Raw genomic sequence first — 17,902 nt, forward strand, 5'->3', positions numbered from 1 at the left:
GTATACTCTATAATGAGTGTGGCTCTCTTCCCTAAATTCTCAAAGCACAAGAGGTTCATAGATAAAATCCTAATGAGAGAGGGAGGCAAGGAAGAGGGGAGGAAAGAGAGAGATGGGCCTTGATTCTTGTAATTTATGTTAGTTTTGCACTGAAATGCAAAACTCAGGGAGCACCTGTGGGACAGGATTTTGAAAGAAGTTTAAGGGATTTGGGTGCAGATTTGGGCACCTAACTCCCTTAGGTTCTTTTGAGATCCCCAACCTCTGGAACTATAGATGTAATAAATAGTAATTATTATGAATGTATTGTTCATTCTTAACCTGCAAAAGAATCTCTGATGTGTACACACCATTCAGTGTATGTAATTTTTTTCCCCCTCAGCGTCCATTGGCCATTTCTGTTGTAGGACAGATGAAAGATCCTACGTTTGCTACTTTCATGTACCTGCTCTGCTGTGGGAAGCAGTCTTCCTTCTTCTCTTCCCAAGGCCAAGAATATACTGTGGTATTCTGGGATGGGAAGGAAGACACCAGGTAGAGGGCTTGTTTTTATCCTTTTCGATTCTTCCTTGATTTAACATTGACTCTTTCAATGTCAGCACTCATGCCACGGGGCAGTAAGAAAGGAAGGTGAAAGTGAATTAGGAGCATTTCCAAAGATACATACAGCATCATTTCCCCAGACTGCTTTAATTAGTAATATGTCAGTGGTTATTTCATAAAGAGTATTACTGTTCTTAGCTCATCTTCAAATAATATCAGGTCAAGATTAGGAACCTATAACAAACACAGAGACATCAGACTAGATATGATCTCTTTTTACTAATGAGGCCTTTTGACACGAAGCCTTTCCGAACTGAGGCACCAATTCAGCATTCCATGCCTGTTCAGCAAAGCACTTAAGCCAGTGCTTAAGTCCCCTTGAAATAATTAGTCTTAACCACGTCTTAAGTTTAGTATGTACTTAAGTGTTTTACTGAATAGGGATGGTCTTAAGCAAGTGCTTAAATGCTTTGCTGAACTGGGACCTGATGCTGGTATTTGATTCAAGAACATGTTGGTCGAGCTGCTTTTTATAAATAATATTCAGGGATAGCTCAGTGGTTTGAGCATTGGCCTGCTAAACCTAGGGTTGTGAGTTCAATCCTTGAAGGAGCCATTTAGGGATCTGGGGCAAAAATTGGGGATTGGTCCTGCTTTGAGCAGGAGGTTGGACTACATGATCTCCTGAAGTCCCTGCCAACCCTGATATTCTATGATTATGAATGTATAGCCCCTTTTTGGGTTTGGAAACCATTCATGAGCTGATCCAGATTTTCTATTGAAGTATTCACTATTGGCAAGTATTTGCCAAATGGTATGGGTAAATAATTTTGGCTCTGCACATTGTTCATGAACTGTTTGCTTTCACTATTTGTCATTCATAGCGTTTGGTTGGTTACTTAAGCCATACATTATTATTTCTGCTCCCTGATTGGATAACTAATTCATTTTTGAAAGGAGAGTAACAAGGTATGCACATCTCCTATACATTTTAGAACACAGAACTACTTGTGCTAAAATAGTTGCAACTTCTGGGATTCATAGAACCATTTGTGAATACCCAGTGTCTGTTCAAATACCCATATACAGTGTGACCCCGTGAATCATAGTGAAACAAACGAAGTGCTTTTATTCACAAAAATACTCATTCATCAATTTGTTAAAAATTATTTGACCATCTCAAGGGCCTTCATCCTTTCTTGATGTGTCACTTCTCTTTCATTTAGCCAGTAAAATAATCAGAGTAACAAGACAACAGTTGTAGTACACTTAGCAAACAGTTAATAGCAGAAAGAGCTTTTAAATGTCTGAATTTTTCTCCCTTTATGATATACTTTCCTCTCCCCCAAAAAAGATTAAGAGCATTTTATACATCTGCAGGATGATGGGTAGCTAAGGAGCTGACAGTATGCATGACCTGGCCAAAAACATTAGGTGATCTCCAAATTGTACAGTGCAAACACATTAATTGCAAATACTTGCTAATGCTGTTTTACTGTTGGCACCGTTGCTATAACAAATTACATTTGCTCCTTTCAGAAACTACACGGTGGTAAATACAGAGAAAGGTCTCATAGAAGTGGAGAGAATGAGCTGCCCAGGAATGAAGTTATGCTGCCAGTTAAAAGTTCAGAGTGCACTGTGGACTGCCACAGAGGTAAATGTTATCTGACATGTCAGCTCTCTTCTTGTCGGTTGTGCGCACTTCATTGCTGTGCTGGAGAAATCTTTAGTCGGGTGTGTTATAAAGCTACGTGGTATTAGCTTAATAAATTAGTAATGTAAAGCTCAGAGAATCAGCATGACAATGGATGTCTTAAATGGGCAGTCAAACTTTACATATGCTTTCTCACTGGTATATTGTTTCCACCTGTTATTTAGCTAGTGTCTAGAGCCTACTGATCCCAAGACCATGTTCTGCTGTTCTGAATGAACGTGGAAACAACAGCTGTCCAACATAAAACTGTCCCAGGTTATAGCACATTAGCACTGAGAGATTCTATCTGGTAAAGAATCTTATCTGTAAGTGATAAGGGGAAGGGGTGGAAGAAAACACATTGAGGCTGGGGATTTAAAAAGAGGCTGAAGGGAGTTGGAAGTCTATGGGAAATGGGGGCCTAACTCTCCTATGCCCTTTAAAATCCCTGCCTAAGAAGATAAGACCAAGATAGCGCAGTGGATTTATCTCTCTAGGTCCCTATTTAGTCCTCAGACAGAACTGTGTTGAGTGTAACCAGGCTCCAACACAAAACAAAAATGTTCTTGCAAAGCTGTTGAACCATTACAAATGAATTTCTAGAAGTCAGAGCTTCACAAATGGAAAAAGGGCTAAATGAATTGGGTGAATTATTTGTAATAGGTAATTCAGTCAGCTCTAATTGCATGTGTATGGACAGTGGAACTGAGTGAAAATTGGAATTTACATCCTGCAGGTAATTCTGATATTTTGACATTTCATTCGTCCTGAATCAGGTAAAAAAAAAAAGTAAAAATATACGCATTTTTTCACAGAAAGAAAAGCTCAGAAAAATTTCAATTTAGAAAGGTTGAAACATTTCATTTTGACACTTTTTATTAAAAATTAAACATGTTGACAAATGAGATATTTTGTTTCAACTTGAACTGAAATTAAAGGTTTAGTTTTAAGTCCCTTTAATATTAACCCGCATCTTCTTACAGTGCCACACCACTTCTTCAGAGCTGTAGTTCTGGTTTTTCATGCCCTCATTCGTTTGTATGGCATGGGCTCCCTGGCTGGACTACATCTCCCATGATACACCCTGCAGCTTAGTCAGAGGGGAAACTGCAGTGCATCATGGGAGCTGAAGTGCAGCCAAGAGGCCCAGCCCATATAGTAGGGTGGGGGTATGAAGCATCTGAACTACAACTCCCATAAGGAAATGCAACACCACAGGGAGATGCAGTTTGACGTTGACCTGACTGAAAATGAAATATTTTGGTTGGGTTCAGCAAACTAACCAAAACAACAAATGTAATTTTGATTTTCCTGGCAGAAAATTCCCTAACAACACTAGTAGATGTGAACTGTGTGTGGAGTCAATCATATTTTCACCTGATTGCAGATTTGGTAAAAATCTGATCCTTGTACTACCAGACAGTGTTTGGTATCATGCACTGCATTAAGGGGAATCTAAGGTAGCCTCTCCAACCAGTGTGGATCACAGAATCCAAAACAATCATCAGGGAGAGGACTTTTAAGATAAAAGCTGGCCGAAAAAGAACTACATTAACTCCAAAGTGGAGATTATTAACCTCCAGAAACACAAATTGGACAGTTTTATAGGGAACAAATTTGAGACTGTTTATGTGTTAATGTGAAAAGCAGCTAAGTTAAATTATTACTGAATTAAACATAATTTCCTCTGCTCTTGTTGATTTGCAGGACCAGAAGATTTATGTATATGGCTTACAAGGCATGTGTCCTTTAAATACTCCACAAAAAGGATTAGACACTCCAGCTACCGTGAGCTGCTTCTTAGCGGTGCCTGTTATAAAAAAGGTAAAGAGGAATGTTTCTCACAATTGGAAAGGGTATCAATGAAACTAAAGACTCTGCTTATGGAGCCAGGAGTCCAAGATAATGTTGTTTTTCACTATCCTTTGCATAATTAAAGGGCATTGCTGTGAACTCCTCTACCCTAGAACTTGCTGGCAGAGCAAAAAGAGCAGTTTTCAGGTCTCTATGTCCAAGCCAAGGAAAGCAGAGGTCTGGAAGTGGTATGGAGAGAACCTGAGGCAGGAGGTCTAGAAATGGCACTTCCGAATCCGCTGGGGAAGTAGTCAAAATACACCTGCTTTCTTTACATTAAAGCTTTCCAGCTGCATTTCCACCTCATCATTAGAAAAAAATTAGTGTAAGTGAATGAGAAAGATTAGTAGAGGGGAAGTGACTGAGTGATTAGGATAGATATTGATTAATTCCTAAAGTAGGACTTGAGTATTTCTTTTAAGTGCATATTTATTGGACACTCTACATCACGGATGGCCAACTGGAGCCTGAGAAGGAACTGGAATTTACCAATGTACATTGCCAAAGAGCCACAGTAATACATCAGTAGCCCCTCATCAGCTCCCCCACCCCTGTGCCTCCTGCCGGCTGGCAGCCCTGCCAATCAGCGCCTCCCCTTCCCTCCCCACACCTCCCGATCAGCTGTTTCGTAAACTGCAGGAGGCTCTGGGGCGGGGGAGGAGCCAGGGCACTCCAGGCTCAGGAGAGGGGGCTGGAAGGGGTGGAGTCGGGGCAGGGCCTATGGCAGAGCTGGGAGTTGAGCAGTGAGCATCCCCGGCACATTGGAAAGTTGGCGCCTGTAGATCCAGCCCCGGAGCTGGTGTCTATGCAAGGAGCCGCATATTAAATTCTGAAGAGCCGCATCTGGCTCTGGAGCCCCAGGTTGGCCGCTCCTGGTCTACTTGCATGCAGTCTATACATGCATACATATCACCTATGCCTTATCAACAGCCCTTTTTCTCTTGGGTTAGGAATTGGCATACAACAAAAAGGCAGGCTAGGGATATTGTGATCTCCCCCTGGTAATAACAAAGGGAGGCATTATGTGGTGTATAGCTAGTAGTCTTATTTTTGGAGACATTTAAAGTCCTATCATAAGCAGGCTCTTAAGAGAAATGTGGCAATGTGGCATTATTGGCTATTGCAGTCAAGTTTTAGGATATATATACAAATATTTTCTAATTGGTTAGATTATCCTCAGTTTGACCTGTAGCAAGCTAGAGTGAAAAAGTCACATTATTATCCATTTATTTTCAATATCTCTAATGATCTGAAAGCTTATTCACACGCCAACATGCTACGTCTAGTAACTGCACAGAGCAGGTTTCACAGTGTGTGGGGGGGTATTTTATTCCATGTGCCCATTCTGTGTTACTGCGCATATCTGATTCAATGGCTCAGACTGCTGTATAGTTAGTGAGATGTGTCCCTGAGCAGAGGGTGAGAGCAGGAATAGTGTGCACTGCTTACATCCCACTTCACCCTTTGGGTAAGTGGGATTTACAGGAGACACCAGGCCTGGTGCTGACACAGGAATGAATTTCACCTCCTGGGAGACTGCTCCTGTTGACTTTTTCTGGCTCCCAAAGCTACAGAACTTTTCCTCCCCAATGTTTGATGCCTGACACCTGACTTATCTTTCGTCTGCTACCTTGTATTTTGTCCAGAGAAGTAGAATGTGCCTTTCATTTTGAGACTTTCTGCTGTCACACTGATTACAACCCTATGGGATTTCTAGTGGGTTTTAGATCTCCTGGATTATCTTTCCAGACTGTGATATGTCTAGTGAATGTAATAAATAATTCCAGGCCCTACAATAATATTGAATCTAAACAATTCTCCTTCCCCACTCCCTTCACACCCCCACCTCCCAATCAATGCCCTTTCAGCAGAATTCCTTATAGGACATTTTTCCCTCCTTTCTGTGTATGGCCAGGCCAATCACCAGGAGGAAGTGCAGGCAAGGTCTGCAAGAAGCTAAACTGTTTACAAGTTAAAGAAGTATGGGCTGGATGAATGGACTATAAGGTGGATAGAAAGCTGGCTAGATTGTCGGGCTCCACAGTAGTGATCAACGGCTCCATGTCTAGTTGGCAGCCAGTATCAACTGGAGTGCCCCAAGGGTCAGTCCTGGGGCCGGTTTTATTCAATATCTTCATTAATGATCTGGAGGATGGCGTGGATTGCACCCTCAGCAAGTTTGCCGATGACACTAAACTGGGAGGAGAGGTAGATATGCTGAAGGGTAGGGATAGGATACAGAGGATTGGGCCAAAAGAAATCTGATGCGGTTCACCAAGGACAAGTGCAAGGACAAGTGCATTAGGACGGAAGAATCCCATGCACCACTACAGACTAGGGACCGAATGGCTCGGCAGCAGTTCTGCAGAAAAGGACCTACGGATTACAATGGATGAGAAACTGGATATGAGTCAACAGTGTGCCCTTGTTGCCAAGAAGGCCAATGGCATTTTGGGCTATATAAGTAGGGGCATTGCCAGCAGATTGAGGGACGTGATCGTTCCCCTCTATTCGACATTGGTGAGGCCTCATCTGGAGTACAGTGTCCAGTTTTGGGCCCCACACTACAAGAAGGATGTGAAAAAATTGGAAAGCGTCCAATGGAGGGCAACAAAAATGATTAGGGGGCTGGAACACATGACTTATGAGGAGAGGCTGAGGGAACTGGGATTGTTTAGTCTGCGGAAGAGAAGAATGCGGGGGGATTTGATAGCTGCTTTCCACTACCTGAAAGGGGGTTCAAAGAGGATGGATCTAGACTGTTCTCAGTGGTAGCAGAAGACAGAACAAGGAGTAATGGTCTCTAGTTGCAGTGGGGGAGGTTTAGGTTGGATATTAGGAAAAACTTTTTCACTAGGAGGGTGGTGAAGCACTGGAATGCATTACCTCGGGAGGTGGTAGAATCTCCTTCCTTTGAGGTTTTTAAGGTCAGGCGTGACAAAGCCCTGGCTGGGATGATTTAGTTGGGGATTGGTCCTGCTTTGAGCAGGGGGTTGGACTAGATGACCTCCTGAGGTCCCTTCCAACCCTGATATTCTATGATTCTAGAGCTGACAGTTTTGCTGAAGGAGTCACATAAGGCCTGTTGTATTAAGCTGTCGAGGTTGCTGTATGGAATAAGCCTCTAAAGAGAAAAGAATCTTGCACTAAGGTAGATGGGAACATTGGCCTTTTCCAAGCACAAGAGCCAGCTAGCTGATGAAACTTGAAGAAACACGCAGTCAGACTACTGCCCTGGGATTTTGCTCATAAGGGAAATACTTCTGACTGGCTATATTTGGGAAGACAGATCCAAAAGAATCGTTTCCCATGCTTCTTTTCTCATCCAAAGGAAACATCATAGACATTTGAAAGAAGCAGAGTGAAGCCCTGAAAATAAACTCTCCGTTTAAAAAAAAAACCCAAAAAACAAAAAAACAGAGGAATTGAAAGTGTAATTTTGGAGGTTAATTTTTATGATTAATTCTGATGACCAGATAACAATGAAATCCTCCAGACCCCCAAAAAGCAACTTCCTTTTCAATCTGTTTCCAATATTTTCACAAAGAAAAGCAAAAGAGAGGTTGGAACGTGTGTTGGGACCTGGCCTGCATAAGGAGCCTAGAACACATAAAAACAAAAGCTGCATTTAAAGGCTGTAGCCTGCCAAAGTCTTCTGTGCCAGAAGGATCAGCCAGGGGAATGGGATGGGGGAGCGACAAAGTCTGTGTTGTTTGCGGGCTTCGTTTACATGGTATCTGATGAGTTCCAATAGGCTCGAAGCCTTACACTGTACTGTAGTTATGAGGACAGAAGTGCCGCAGGCTCATCCTCTGTGCTGTACAGTATGGCACACGCCCCCATCTAGAGACCATTCTCACTGGCACAGCTGGACTTTTGGCAGGCCAGAGGCTTCCAACGCAGTTTTGTTTCTGTGTTTTCGTTGGCTCTTCTCTCCACTAAAATATCGAAAGTGAATTCCGAGAAAGTTGCTTCACGCTGATGGAGGACGCTGTGCTGCTTGGGTTTGGTCACTTTTTTAATATCACAGTTTGGAGACGTCTGCCTTACGCCCACCACCTCCCAACGCACTGGTGCCTTGATAGCATCGGTGAAGAGTATAGCCCTTGTGAGCATGTGGCTTTCATAGCACTTGCATGTTAAGTGGCTAGCTCTCTTACCTCGGGACATGCTGTGACAAATGTGGGTTCAAGCCCCTTCTTGGGTCAGGAATTCTCATGCCTTGCTTTCCAAAGTGTTGGGGACAACCTCAGTGCCTGAATAAAACAGGATCTAGTGCCCAAGGCTTGAGTCATGCTGAGCTTAAAATGGCTGCTGAATTTGCCTCCACAGTGATTGTGTTAACGTAGTCTAAGTGTTTTGTAATATTCCTTGGGCCGTATTGGGCCCCATCCCCAACCAGTGTAGTTGGCACAGCTGCGTTGACTCTGAAAGCTACCTTGTTCTGTCCGGTTGTAGCTGACACTAACCAAGGAGATCAAATAGATTTTTATGATGCTAAGCCAAAAGAAATACATCACTTGCTAGCCAGACTGTCCTCTCCCAAGGCACTCAGTTGCAGAGGAGTTTAAAAGATCTAACAGTGACTCAGAGCTGGGGATGGGGGCGGAAGGAGTGAAAGGTCAGAGAATAGCTTTCACTGTCCACTAAAGCCTGCTAAAATGTAGCTAGTAAAACTGACTGAAAAATTCCCATCAAAACTCTTTAATGTAAAATGGCCTTCTGTGACGTAATGTTTAAGACACCCAGAACTGCAAGCTACTATGTTATCCCTTTGTCTTAGCAAGAGTGAGAGCTTTGTTACTGCTAAGATGTGTCAGCTCCCTACTGCACCAGCCTGTCTGCCTTGCAGCAAACTCTTCAAGATTGCTAGTCTAAACTTGGCCTGACAGGTAACAGTCAGTGAACCTCAGTTCCCCACAGATATCCCACTGCAGTGTCCCGTCACTCTCACTGGACACTCTTAGAAATTTCTGTGTTCGCTGCCTCCAAAAGGGCAGAGCACACATCAGCCTGTCAATGTGAAGACTCACACTTCCCTTTGATACGCAGCATGGAGATGGTTTTGTAACAAAACAAGAATAGGTTTGTTCACACAGAACAGAGATCTAAATGACACTAAACAAGGGGGAAAGAGACAGGTCTGGTTACAAACAAAACAAAATGAAACACACTTTCTAGTGACTAAAACTTAATCTTAGCAAGTTACAGTCTTTGCCTAAGCAGTTTTCTTACTCACATAAATACTCACATAAAGTTACCAGCATCTCCAGCCTGTCAGACCAGGGGATACAACTTTCACAGGCTCACAGGTTGCTGTTTCCAGTGTCCCCTAAGTGATGGGTTACTCAGTGTCTTTTTGTTCCCCTTTATGTTATGGATATAGATGCTGATTTTTGACCTCTTACAACCGAAATGGCCTGTGACTCACCTCCTTGTGTGACTGCCCTTCTCCCTGGTTGATAAGCTAAGATCTGTGGAGCTTGGGCTAGAATTTCTTAGTTATACACAGCGGAGGGGCCTTTGGGAGGGCCCTTGAGCTTGGAACTCATTCCACCCGCCTTGGTCTGAAATAGCCTGAATTTGCTGACCTTTTGGGTATGCTGCAAAATGCATGTTTGTACCAAGAGTGGGTCCTGGTTTGAGGGTTGGTACCTAGGAAGGGTAAGGTACTTGTCAGGGTCTGGCTGCTGGGTTTGGTTTTCACAGTATGATAAAGTGTTAAGAGGCACCGAGCACCTGGGATAGACACATTCTTACAGTCTGACACATTGGAAAAACCCAGCTCCATCTCTCCTGTGAGGTGAGTGTTATTCTGTCTGTTTCACAGCTGTGGGAGCCGAGACATAGGGAGGGTTCTGGCACATGCCCGTGGTCGCACAGTGAGTCAGATTCCCAAGATACCCATTTCCCCGTCCTCTAACCACTGTCTCCCGTGTTTTCACTGTCATTGGGATGACCAGGCCAAGCAGAAGTTCTGACAGGCTGTAATGTTCTTTCTTGATGGCTGTTTTGTTATGCTTTGAGCATTCTGCTGGGGAGCAATGTTGCAGAATAGCAATTTGTGCTGTGCATAATTAGACACCTGACTTTGCCTGCTACACAAAGGAGACCCTCTAGCTGTGTGTTGAGAGTGACTATGCTGCAGAATATTATGGTTTGGCTCTGACGAAATCCGTGCAGCGTGCGACTTGCTCACTGTGCTGTAAGTTGCCACAGCCAGTGCATGTTCATTAATCATAAGCACCTCTGAATTCTCCATCGTGCATGTCAGCCTGTCAGCTTGTTCTCTGAAGTGCTGCTGACATCTCCATGTGCCTACAACATAGTCTGGGGCTCCAGACCTGCAGCCTTCATCTGGATGAGTCACGCTGTCAGATTAACCAGTGCTAGAGGTGCAGTTTGCATGGCATTGGATTGAGGATCAACAATTTCATTTTCTCATTGGTCAGAGTGGCTCCCCTGGCAGAAGCACCATTCTGCTTTATTCTCGGTTTGAACTAATCTGGACTTGACCAGTTGGGTTTCCAGGTACACGATGGCTGTCTCAGAGTGTATCACAGCCGGCGTTTGTGCCTTCAGGGTGGGCTGCATGGCCCATCTTTCCTCCCATACCTGTAAGGTGATGGGGGATGGATAGGGCTGGGTAGAGGGAGCGGGGGGGTTGTGTGTATAGGTTCATTAGGTTTTTTAGGTAGTGACGTTGTTGTGGGGTAATTTAATTTACTTTTGGGGTAACAGATCAGTCTATTCTGATATTATTGGGGCACCCAGAATGTTGGATGGGGAGCTCTCTTGTTGCAAAACTGTAAACATCTACATGGAGAAACAAATCTCTCTCTCTCCCACAGAACTCCTACCTGGTGCTGGCCGGACTGTCAGACGGACTTGTGGCAGTTTTTTCAGTGGCACGCGGCATCCCAGAGGACAGCTGCTCCTACTTGTGCTCACACACTGCGAATAGGTCCAAGTTCAACATCTTGGACAGTGACCCCCGGCAGAACCCCTACCCTGTGAAAGCCATGGAAATAACCAACAGCGGGGCCGAGGTCTGGTACAGCAATGGCCCTGGCATTCTCATCATAGACTGCGTGACCATAAATATAAACAGGAGGCTGGAGCCCTACAGCCCTCCATCTGTGATCACATCTATGGCGTGTAACTCGGAGTACCATGGGGAGGAAGTGATTTGGTGCCTGGATGATAAAACGAACTACCTGGTGATGTACCATACTTCAACCTATCAGCTCTGCGCACGGTACTTCTGTGGCGACTGCAGCCCTTTAAGAGACATGTTTACAATCCAGCAGCCTTCTGCAGGGATCCCTGCTACAACAGCTATACACAAGTCTGTGCTTGAGAGTAACTCTTTGGCTGACATGAGCATTATCTGCAGCCCAGAGCTGGGCACACAAATATTAAACCATCAGGACTCCATCACAGACTATTGCTCCATGTCTTCTTACTCATCCTCCCCTTCTAACAGAATAACTAGGTCCTTCTCCAGCCTGCCGAGCTCTCCTGCAAGCTCATCCAGCGCGCCTTTCTCCATGGAGTGCGAGGAGTCCAACAAGTTTCATGAACTGATCCCTTCCCCAGACAGATCTGAAAACGATGCTACACCAACAGATGAAAACGCATCGCATCTCCAAGCTGTAAAGATTCTTCCAGTAAAAGACCTCATCTGGATCCCTAGGTAAATCCCTCCTTAAAGCACATACTCAGCAAACCAGATCCGAGTCACAAGTGGAGCATGAGTCCGTTTGGGTTTAAGGAAGCTCTCAAGGACTTGGGTTTTGTTTCTAATTGTAATTTCACAGCAAATTTACCCATGGTGGTGACTAGCAATAAGATACAGCAAAAAAACTACGTAACTGTCCCAGAATTTCAAGTTAGAAACCAACGTTTCTACAACTTTTGGAAGGTATCTAGTGTTGCCCCTTTTGGCAAATTTGGGGTCTTGCAGGATTGTTTCCATTAGGACAAGAAATCCTGATACAAATCAGGTGTATTTTTGGTGCCATCTTATTTACAAAAAAATGTACTCAAAATCCTGGTTCCTTGGACAGAGTAGAAACAAACATCAGCAGGCAGTTTTCTTGCCCAGAAATCCCCAAGCCTGCCACTCCTGTGAAACCTCTGCCCAAGAAGCTGTCTCTCTGTCTCCTCTCAGGGTCATGTTCGCTGCTGCTTTTGCTGGCTTTCTGCTTCTAAGGCAGAGGTGAAAGTGGGCTGGTACGGGCTGGTACAGCGTTCCAGTAAGAAGTGGCCGCTGGTACTGGCCTGTACACAGGCCACATTAAAGCACAGCCGCGACAGCGCTTTAAGGACTTTAACGTCACTGCCCCTTTTGCCGCCCGACCCAGGGCCGCCGATGGGGCCTGGCAATTTAAAAGGGCCCAGGGCTCCCGGCCGCAGCCACCACTACCCTTTAAATCGCCCCCCAGGCAGCGTGGAAGGACAGGCTGGGGGACGCTGGCCCTCAGCCCCGCCCCTTCTGCCCGAGGCCCCGCCCCTTCCGGGAGCCCGGAGCCAGTCCCCCATACCGGTGAGTAATTTACCTTACTTTCACCCCTGCTCTAAGGGTATGTCTATGCTGCAATGTAAGCCTAGTGTTAGTGGAATTGGAGTTAGCGGACCTTGGGTTAGAAAACCCAGGGCTTCAGCTTCTACACTGATTGTCAACTCTGGGTTAAGAATTTTCTAACCTGGACCCGAACCTGGGGCTCCAGCGTCCGCACCGCGGTATGGAGATCTGAGTCGGACCAGCCATATCCCAGACTTCCTAGCTGCCTTCCAACATGGGGCTGCTCTAGCCCTTTGTTCATGGTGCAGTGTGGGAAGACTCGAAGGTCCGCCAAACTTGATTGTCCAGAGGACAAAGAAACTCAGCCAAAAGGATTGTGGGGTACTTGAACGCATTCCCTGAGCATGAGTCCAGTGGGGCTGTGTCCACACTGGAAAGCAATAGGGCTTTTATCCTGGGGCCCCGGTTTGGCTCAGGTTTGGACCCTCCACCCCCGTGGGGTCCTTCAACCCTGAATCTGAGCCCTGGGTTAGCATGATATGTGTGTAGAAAGAAGGGGGTTAGGCTTGACCCTGAGTTCAAACCCCCTAGGCCTACATTGCAGTGTAGATGTATCCTAACCTGCACACACCCTGTTACCAATATCCCTGCATTTGCAGCCAGGGAAACCCCTCAGTCCACATGGCTTAATGCTGACCTGCCAGGTGGCCTTCGCTGGCCTATTGCTTTGAGTGGGCAATTGTCTGCAATTGTTTTTACTACATAAGTAACTTGATTGCTCCTTCTTTTGAGCCTGAAAGAGAGTGTTTGGCACACCCATTGTCTTTAACAAGGTCTGTGAGCCTCTTTGGATCTCAGACCTATCCCCCTGCTGGCAGCCTTCAGCATAAGTAATCGGAAGAGCTACCGTACATGTGCTTTCCCTGACTGTCCGTGGCCCACGTTGTTGAGCATGACTGTCTCTCTTTTGTCTGTAGGAGAGGTGGCGACATCATAGTTATTGGGCTGGAGAAGGAATGTGGCATGCAGCGCGGCAGAGTCATAGCCGTATTGAAGGCCAGAGAACTGGCTCCCTATGGGTGAGATTGAATTAGAGCCTGTATTTCATGATCCCAAAGGATTCCATCAGGGGAAATGCACAGTCAGTGTTTGAGTGCAAGGCCTGCAGTCCTCCAATTGGCCTCTCTTCCTTCAGGGCATTCTAGTGTGGATTCTGCGCCATAGGGCAAGCTCCCAGCTGGAGGAGTCACTGTGATTAGGCTCCAATTACACAGGCAGGCCCCCCAGTGCAAGTTAGAGCAGCCCTGAGGCTGGGGTGGCCCTGGATTGGTAGAGCAGAGCATGCTGTGACTGTGCCCCTTCTGCTCCTTATACTGGGACAAGCAGGAGAAGTTGGGGTAGATCTTCTCCCGCGTGCCAGATCAATCCAAGCTGGCTTCTTCAGGCAATGGTCATGATCTGCCCCAGAAACATCACAGCAAGTTGCATCTCCAGCTCTCTAACTAGCTGCCTTGTTTCCCAGGCTGAGTCAGTGTTAGGATAGTGCCTCTCATTTTGCAAAATGTGATGTTGTGATAACTCTTGGCCCAATCCTGCCAGGTGCTGACTTCCCTGGGCTTTGCAGGCACCAGCACCTGGCAGGGGTCCTCAGTGCTTGGCAAACTCAGTCTCTGCATGAAGAACAAGAAGTGTATTTACTACAGAGTGCAGTGCTTGTCTGTGGCTTCATTCACTCAGAGCAGGTTGAAGTTCTGGCTCTAAACAAGCACCTTTGTTCCTGGCACTCCGTGGAAAACAGTTATGGACGTTCATTTAAAATGCTTCATGTAGCAACTGAGCTTCCAAGTAAATAAATAACCATGGGATAGTGTGGAGTTGTTTTTTGCTGACCATTTAAACACCAATATGTGATTGTGCTGTTCATGGCAAGACAAAACAACTAGAAGTTAAGCTGTGCTGTGTGTTATTAATGGCCATTTATTAATAAATCAGCGCGGGTAACATGAAATCAAAGCCTTGCTTTCATTCACTTCCGTTGTTCGTTTGTGCCTTGGCATGTCAGGTATAGTGCTTTGTTCCTTTTGTTACCTGCATAGGCCCACTTAGCTAGGTGGACTCGTTTCAGAGATTCAGCTGATTTAAAAAAAAAATAGGAAAGAAAAAGTATGGGGAATAGAAGACCAGATGAAATGGCCATTGCTAGGCTTGTCCTATTTTACAATATTGCAGCCTTGCTGATTCAGCACAAAATCCGTCGACTCATCCTTGACCAGCAGGATGAAAATGATGAAAAAGCCAACAATATTGCACTCCCAGTGGCAACAAATTACTTCCCCTGGGTGTGGAGGCATCTGCAAGGCTGCAATATCGCTAAGATGGAGCCAGATACTGTACTGCGCCTCTGAGGAGTGGAGGGGAGGGAGGGAGAGGAGATGACTTCCTTGGGGGCTGCTCTCACTTAGGACAGCTTCCCCACAGCTCCAAAATACCAAACTCTCTAGCTACTCCCGCCATTCCTGTTTCCCTTGCCCCGGTGCTGGGGCAGTTCCCCAAGGGACAGGTCCCTTTCCTTTATCCCAGCACTCCTTTATAGAGTGGGATCAATCCATTATTTGGGTCTTACTAAATGCATGATGGGGCAAATTCTGCCACCTTTCCTCACATTGACTAGGCCCGCACTTTGTGAGCAGCCTCCTTGAAATCAATGGGATGAAGGTCTATCGAATCTGGCCTTACATTAGTGCACAGTACTGTTGTAATCAAAAGAGCCTCGTAGAACTATGTCACTGTGTTGGGGTTTTCGGAGGGAGGTGAGGGTTGCTATTATGTAACTAGTAGTTACACAGCTTTATGTTTTCCTGTGTTAAATATCTCCAGCTGTCTTAGAAAAGCAGATTCACTGACTGTAAGACAAACTCTAAGCAGCCAGCACTTCTCACTTTTGCTGGGCTGTCTGTTTTCTGGGAGAGCTGCACTCCATTCTCCAACCCTGTTCTTGCTTTCCCAGGGCGCTGGTCGAAGCTGCTATCGTAGCAAGGGACACTGTTGTGTGCTGCTTTGAGAACAAAAACATGGAATGGTGCCTTGCTGTCTGGAGGAGCTGGGGTGCCCGAGAGTTTGACATTTTCTACCAGTCCTATGAAGAGCTGGGAAGGCTTGAAACCTGCATGCGAAAAAGAAGGTAGTGCTTGTCAAATTTAAAATCAAGCATCCAGGAAGGACAGACTACAGGGAATGGAACCTGATGCCCTTCAGCATTCCAGCCTGGGCACTTTTGTATCCTTAGAGAAGGGTTTGGTTGGTTTTTTTTCCACATTTGCTGCTAAGGAACACTGCAGGGTTCTTGCAGAAACTATCTCCTCTGCAGTGCATTTGCCAGAGATGCAGAAGACCAAACTAGATACCTTTCTGTTTGTTTCTGCCTTTCTTTTCAGCAGGGGATAGAGATGTATTAAGTCCAGAAAGCGGGTGATCTCTCAACAATGTTGCCCTAATGTGTACCACCCTCCTTAACCCTCCACCCATTTCCATTCACTTCTCTATTTTGAGCCACCTTTCTTCCATTGTAAATTCCCTCACAACACCCAAACATCTGGGCAGCTGCTGCTTAGGTCCTCATCCAAACGAGCTTCGTTAACTACACAGATATGCATCTCTCTCTCCCTCAGAGACTGAGCTTTTACACAATACTCCTATCACCTGCTCTCCCAATGGGTGAGAGCCCAGCAATAATCCTTCAGTGGCCAATATATTTCTGGGCTGTAAAGATATTGTGATGCAGAGTTACTGTGAAAGACCCAAAGATGATGATCTGTCATTGAATACTGCACAATCTCAGTACATTAATGAGCTATTTAATTGCACTGCTGCAAAGTAAATTGTACACAAAGTCCAATGCAAAGCAAAACATGTCAGCACTTCAGATGCTTTACCAGTTGTTAAGAGAAGGGAGTAATTTAATCAGCAGAACTTGGAAATGGTCCATGCCCCTCTGTTACTTTCCTCTGTAAGGTTTCAGAGTAGCAGCCGTGTTGGTCTGTATTCGCAAAAAGAAAAGGAGGACTTGTGGCATCTTAGAGACAGACCAATTTAATTAAATTGGTTAGTCTGTAAGGTGCCACTAGTACTAAGATGCCACAAGTAGTCCTTTTCTTTTTCCTCTGAAAATACATTTGGAAGTAAGCTGAGTTTACTGGTATATAAAAGTGTCTGTTATTTTTTAGATAGAGTTGCTTATATAGTTTATTTTTCACATCACTAAGGTCACTCTGGACCCTGGAAAGCATTGTACCCAGTGTACACACAATCCCATTATCACAGAATGTACAGAAGAGTGTAAAAAGTGAATCAACTCCTGATGAATGAATGTGTACTGTGTATTGAACTGTTTTTATACTGAGACCCTTATACTAAGTTTGAACATATATGCAAGGCTGCTTGATGTAGAATTAGCAGGTTAAATGTCAGATTTACACTTTTACTGCAGGCTGTTAAAATAACCATCAGAAGCAAAACGTATCTCAAAATAAACAGACTCCTCCAAGAATTACATTGCGTCAGTGTCACCGTTTATTGGCGGCTGGTGACTGCATCAGCCACTGGATGTTTGCACAGCTCCATGATCAGGTCAAGAGTTGCTGTATCTGATTAAAATGCAAGCTTTCTCTCAGGGAACAAAGGGTAGGAATAAATGGTAAATTTTCAGACTGGCGAGGGGTAACTAGTGGTGTTCTCCAGGGGTCAGTCCTAGGACCAATCCTATTCAACTTATTCATAAATGATCTGGAGAAAGGGGTACACAGTGAGGTGGCAAAGTTTGCAGATGATACTAAACTGCTCAAGATAGTTAAGACCAAAGCAGACTGTGAAGAATTTCAAAAAGATCTTACAAAACTAAGTGATTGGGCAACAAAATGGCAAATTACATTTATCCATATTAAATTTCAAGTAATGCACATTGGAAAAAATAACCCCAATTATATATACAATATGATGGGGGCTAATTTAGCTACAACTAATCAGGAGAAAGATCTCTGAGTCATCATGGATAGTTCTCTGAAGACTACCATGCAGTGTGCAGTGGCAGTCAAAAAAGCAAACGGGATATTAGGAATCATTAAAAAAGGGATAGAGCATAAGACAGAGAATATCTTATTGCCCTTATATAAATCCATGGTACACCCACATCTTGAATACTGCATACAGAGGTGGCCCCCTCATCTCAAAAAAAGATATACTGGCATTAGAAAAGGTTCAGAAAAGGGCAACTAAAATGATTAGGG

At 44.8% G+C, this 17,902-nt stretch overlaps 1 protein-coding gene across 5 annotated transcripts in view; it reads left to right on the forward strand.

Annotated features, from left to right (window-relative positions):
- Positions 1-17,169, forward strand: part of LRRK1 (leucine rich repeat kinase 1) — a 109,687-nt gene extending 92,518 nt beyond the window's left edge. For all 5 annotated transcript variants that reach the window (XM_073304295.2, XM_073304299.2, XM_073304297.2 and 2 more), the window contains 6 exons: positions 383-534; positions 2,083-2,200; positions 3,947-4,063; positions 10,945-11,789; positions 13,598-13,699; positions 15,628-17,169. In XM_073304295.2, the coding sequence (XP_073160396.2) occupies positions 383-534; positions 2,083-2,200; positions 3,947-4,063; positions 10,945-11,789; positions 13,598-13,699; positions 15,628-15,805 (1,512 nt within the window). In that variant the 3' untranslated portion in view covers positions 15,806-17,169. The remainder of the gene's footprint in view (positions 1-382; positions 535-2,082; positions 2,201-3,946; positions 4,064-10,944; positions 11,790-13,597; positions 13,700-15,627) is intronic.
- The last annotated feature ends 733 nt before the right edge of the window (positions 17,170-17,902 follow it).

This window comes from Lepidochelys kempii, chromosome 10 (genome assembly GCF_965140285.1).
Source record: "Lepidochelys kempii isolate rLepKem1 chromosome 10, rLepKem1.hap1, whole genome shotgun sequence".
NCBI classification, from domain to species: domain Eukaryota; kingdom Metazoa; phylum Chordata; order Testudines; family Cheloniidae; genus Lepidochelys; species Lepidochelys kempii.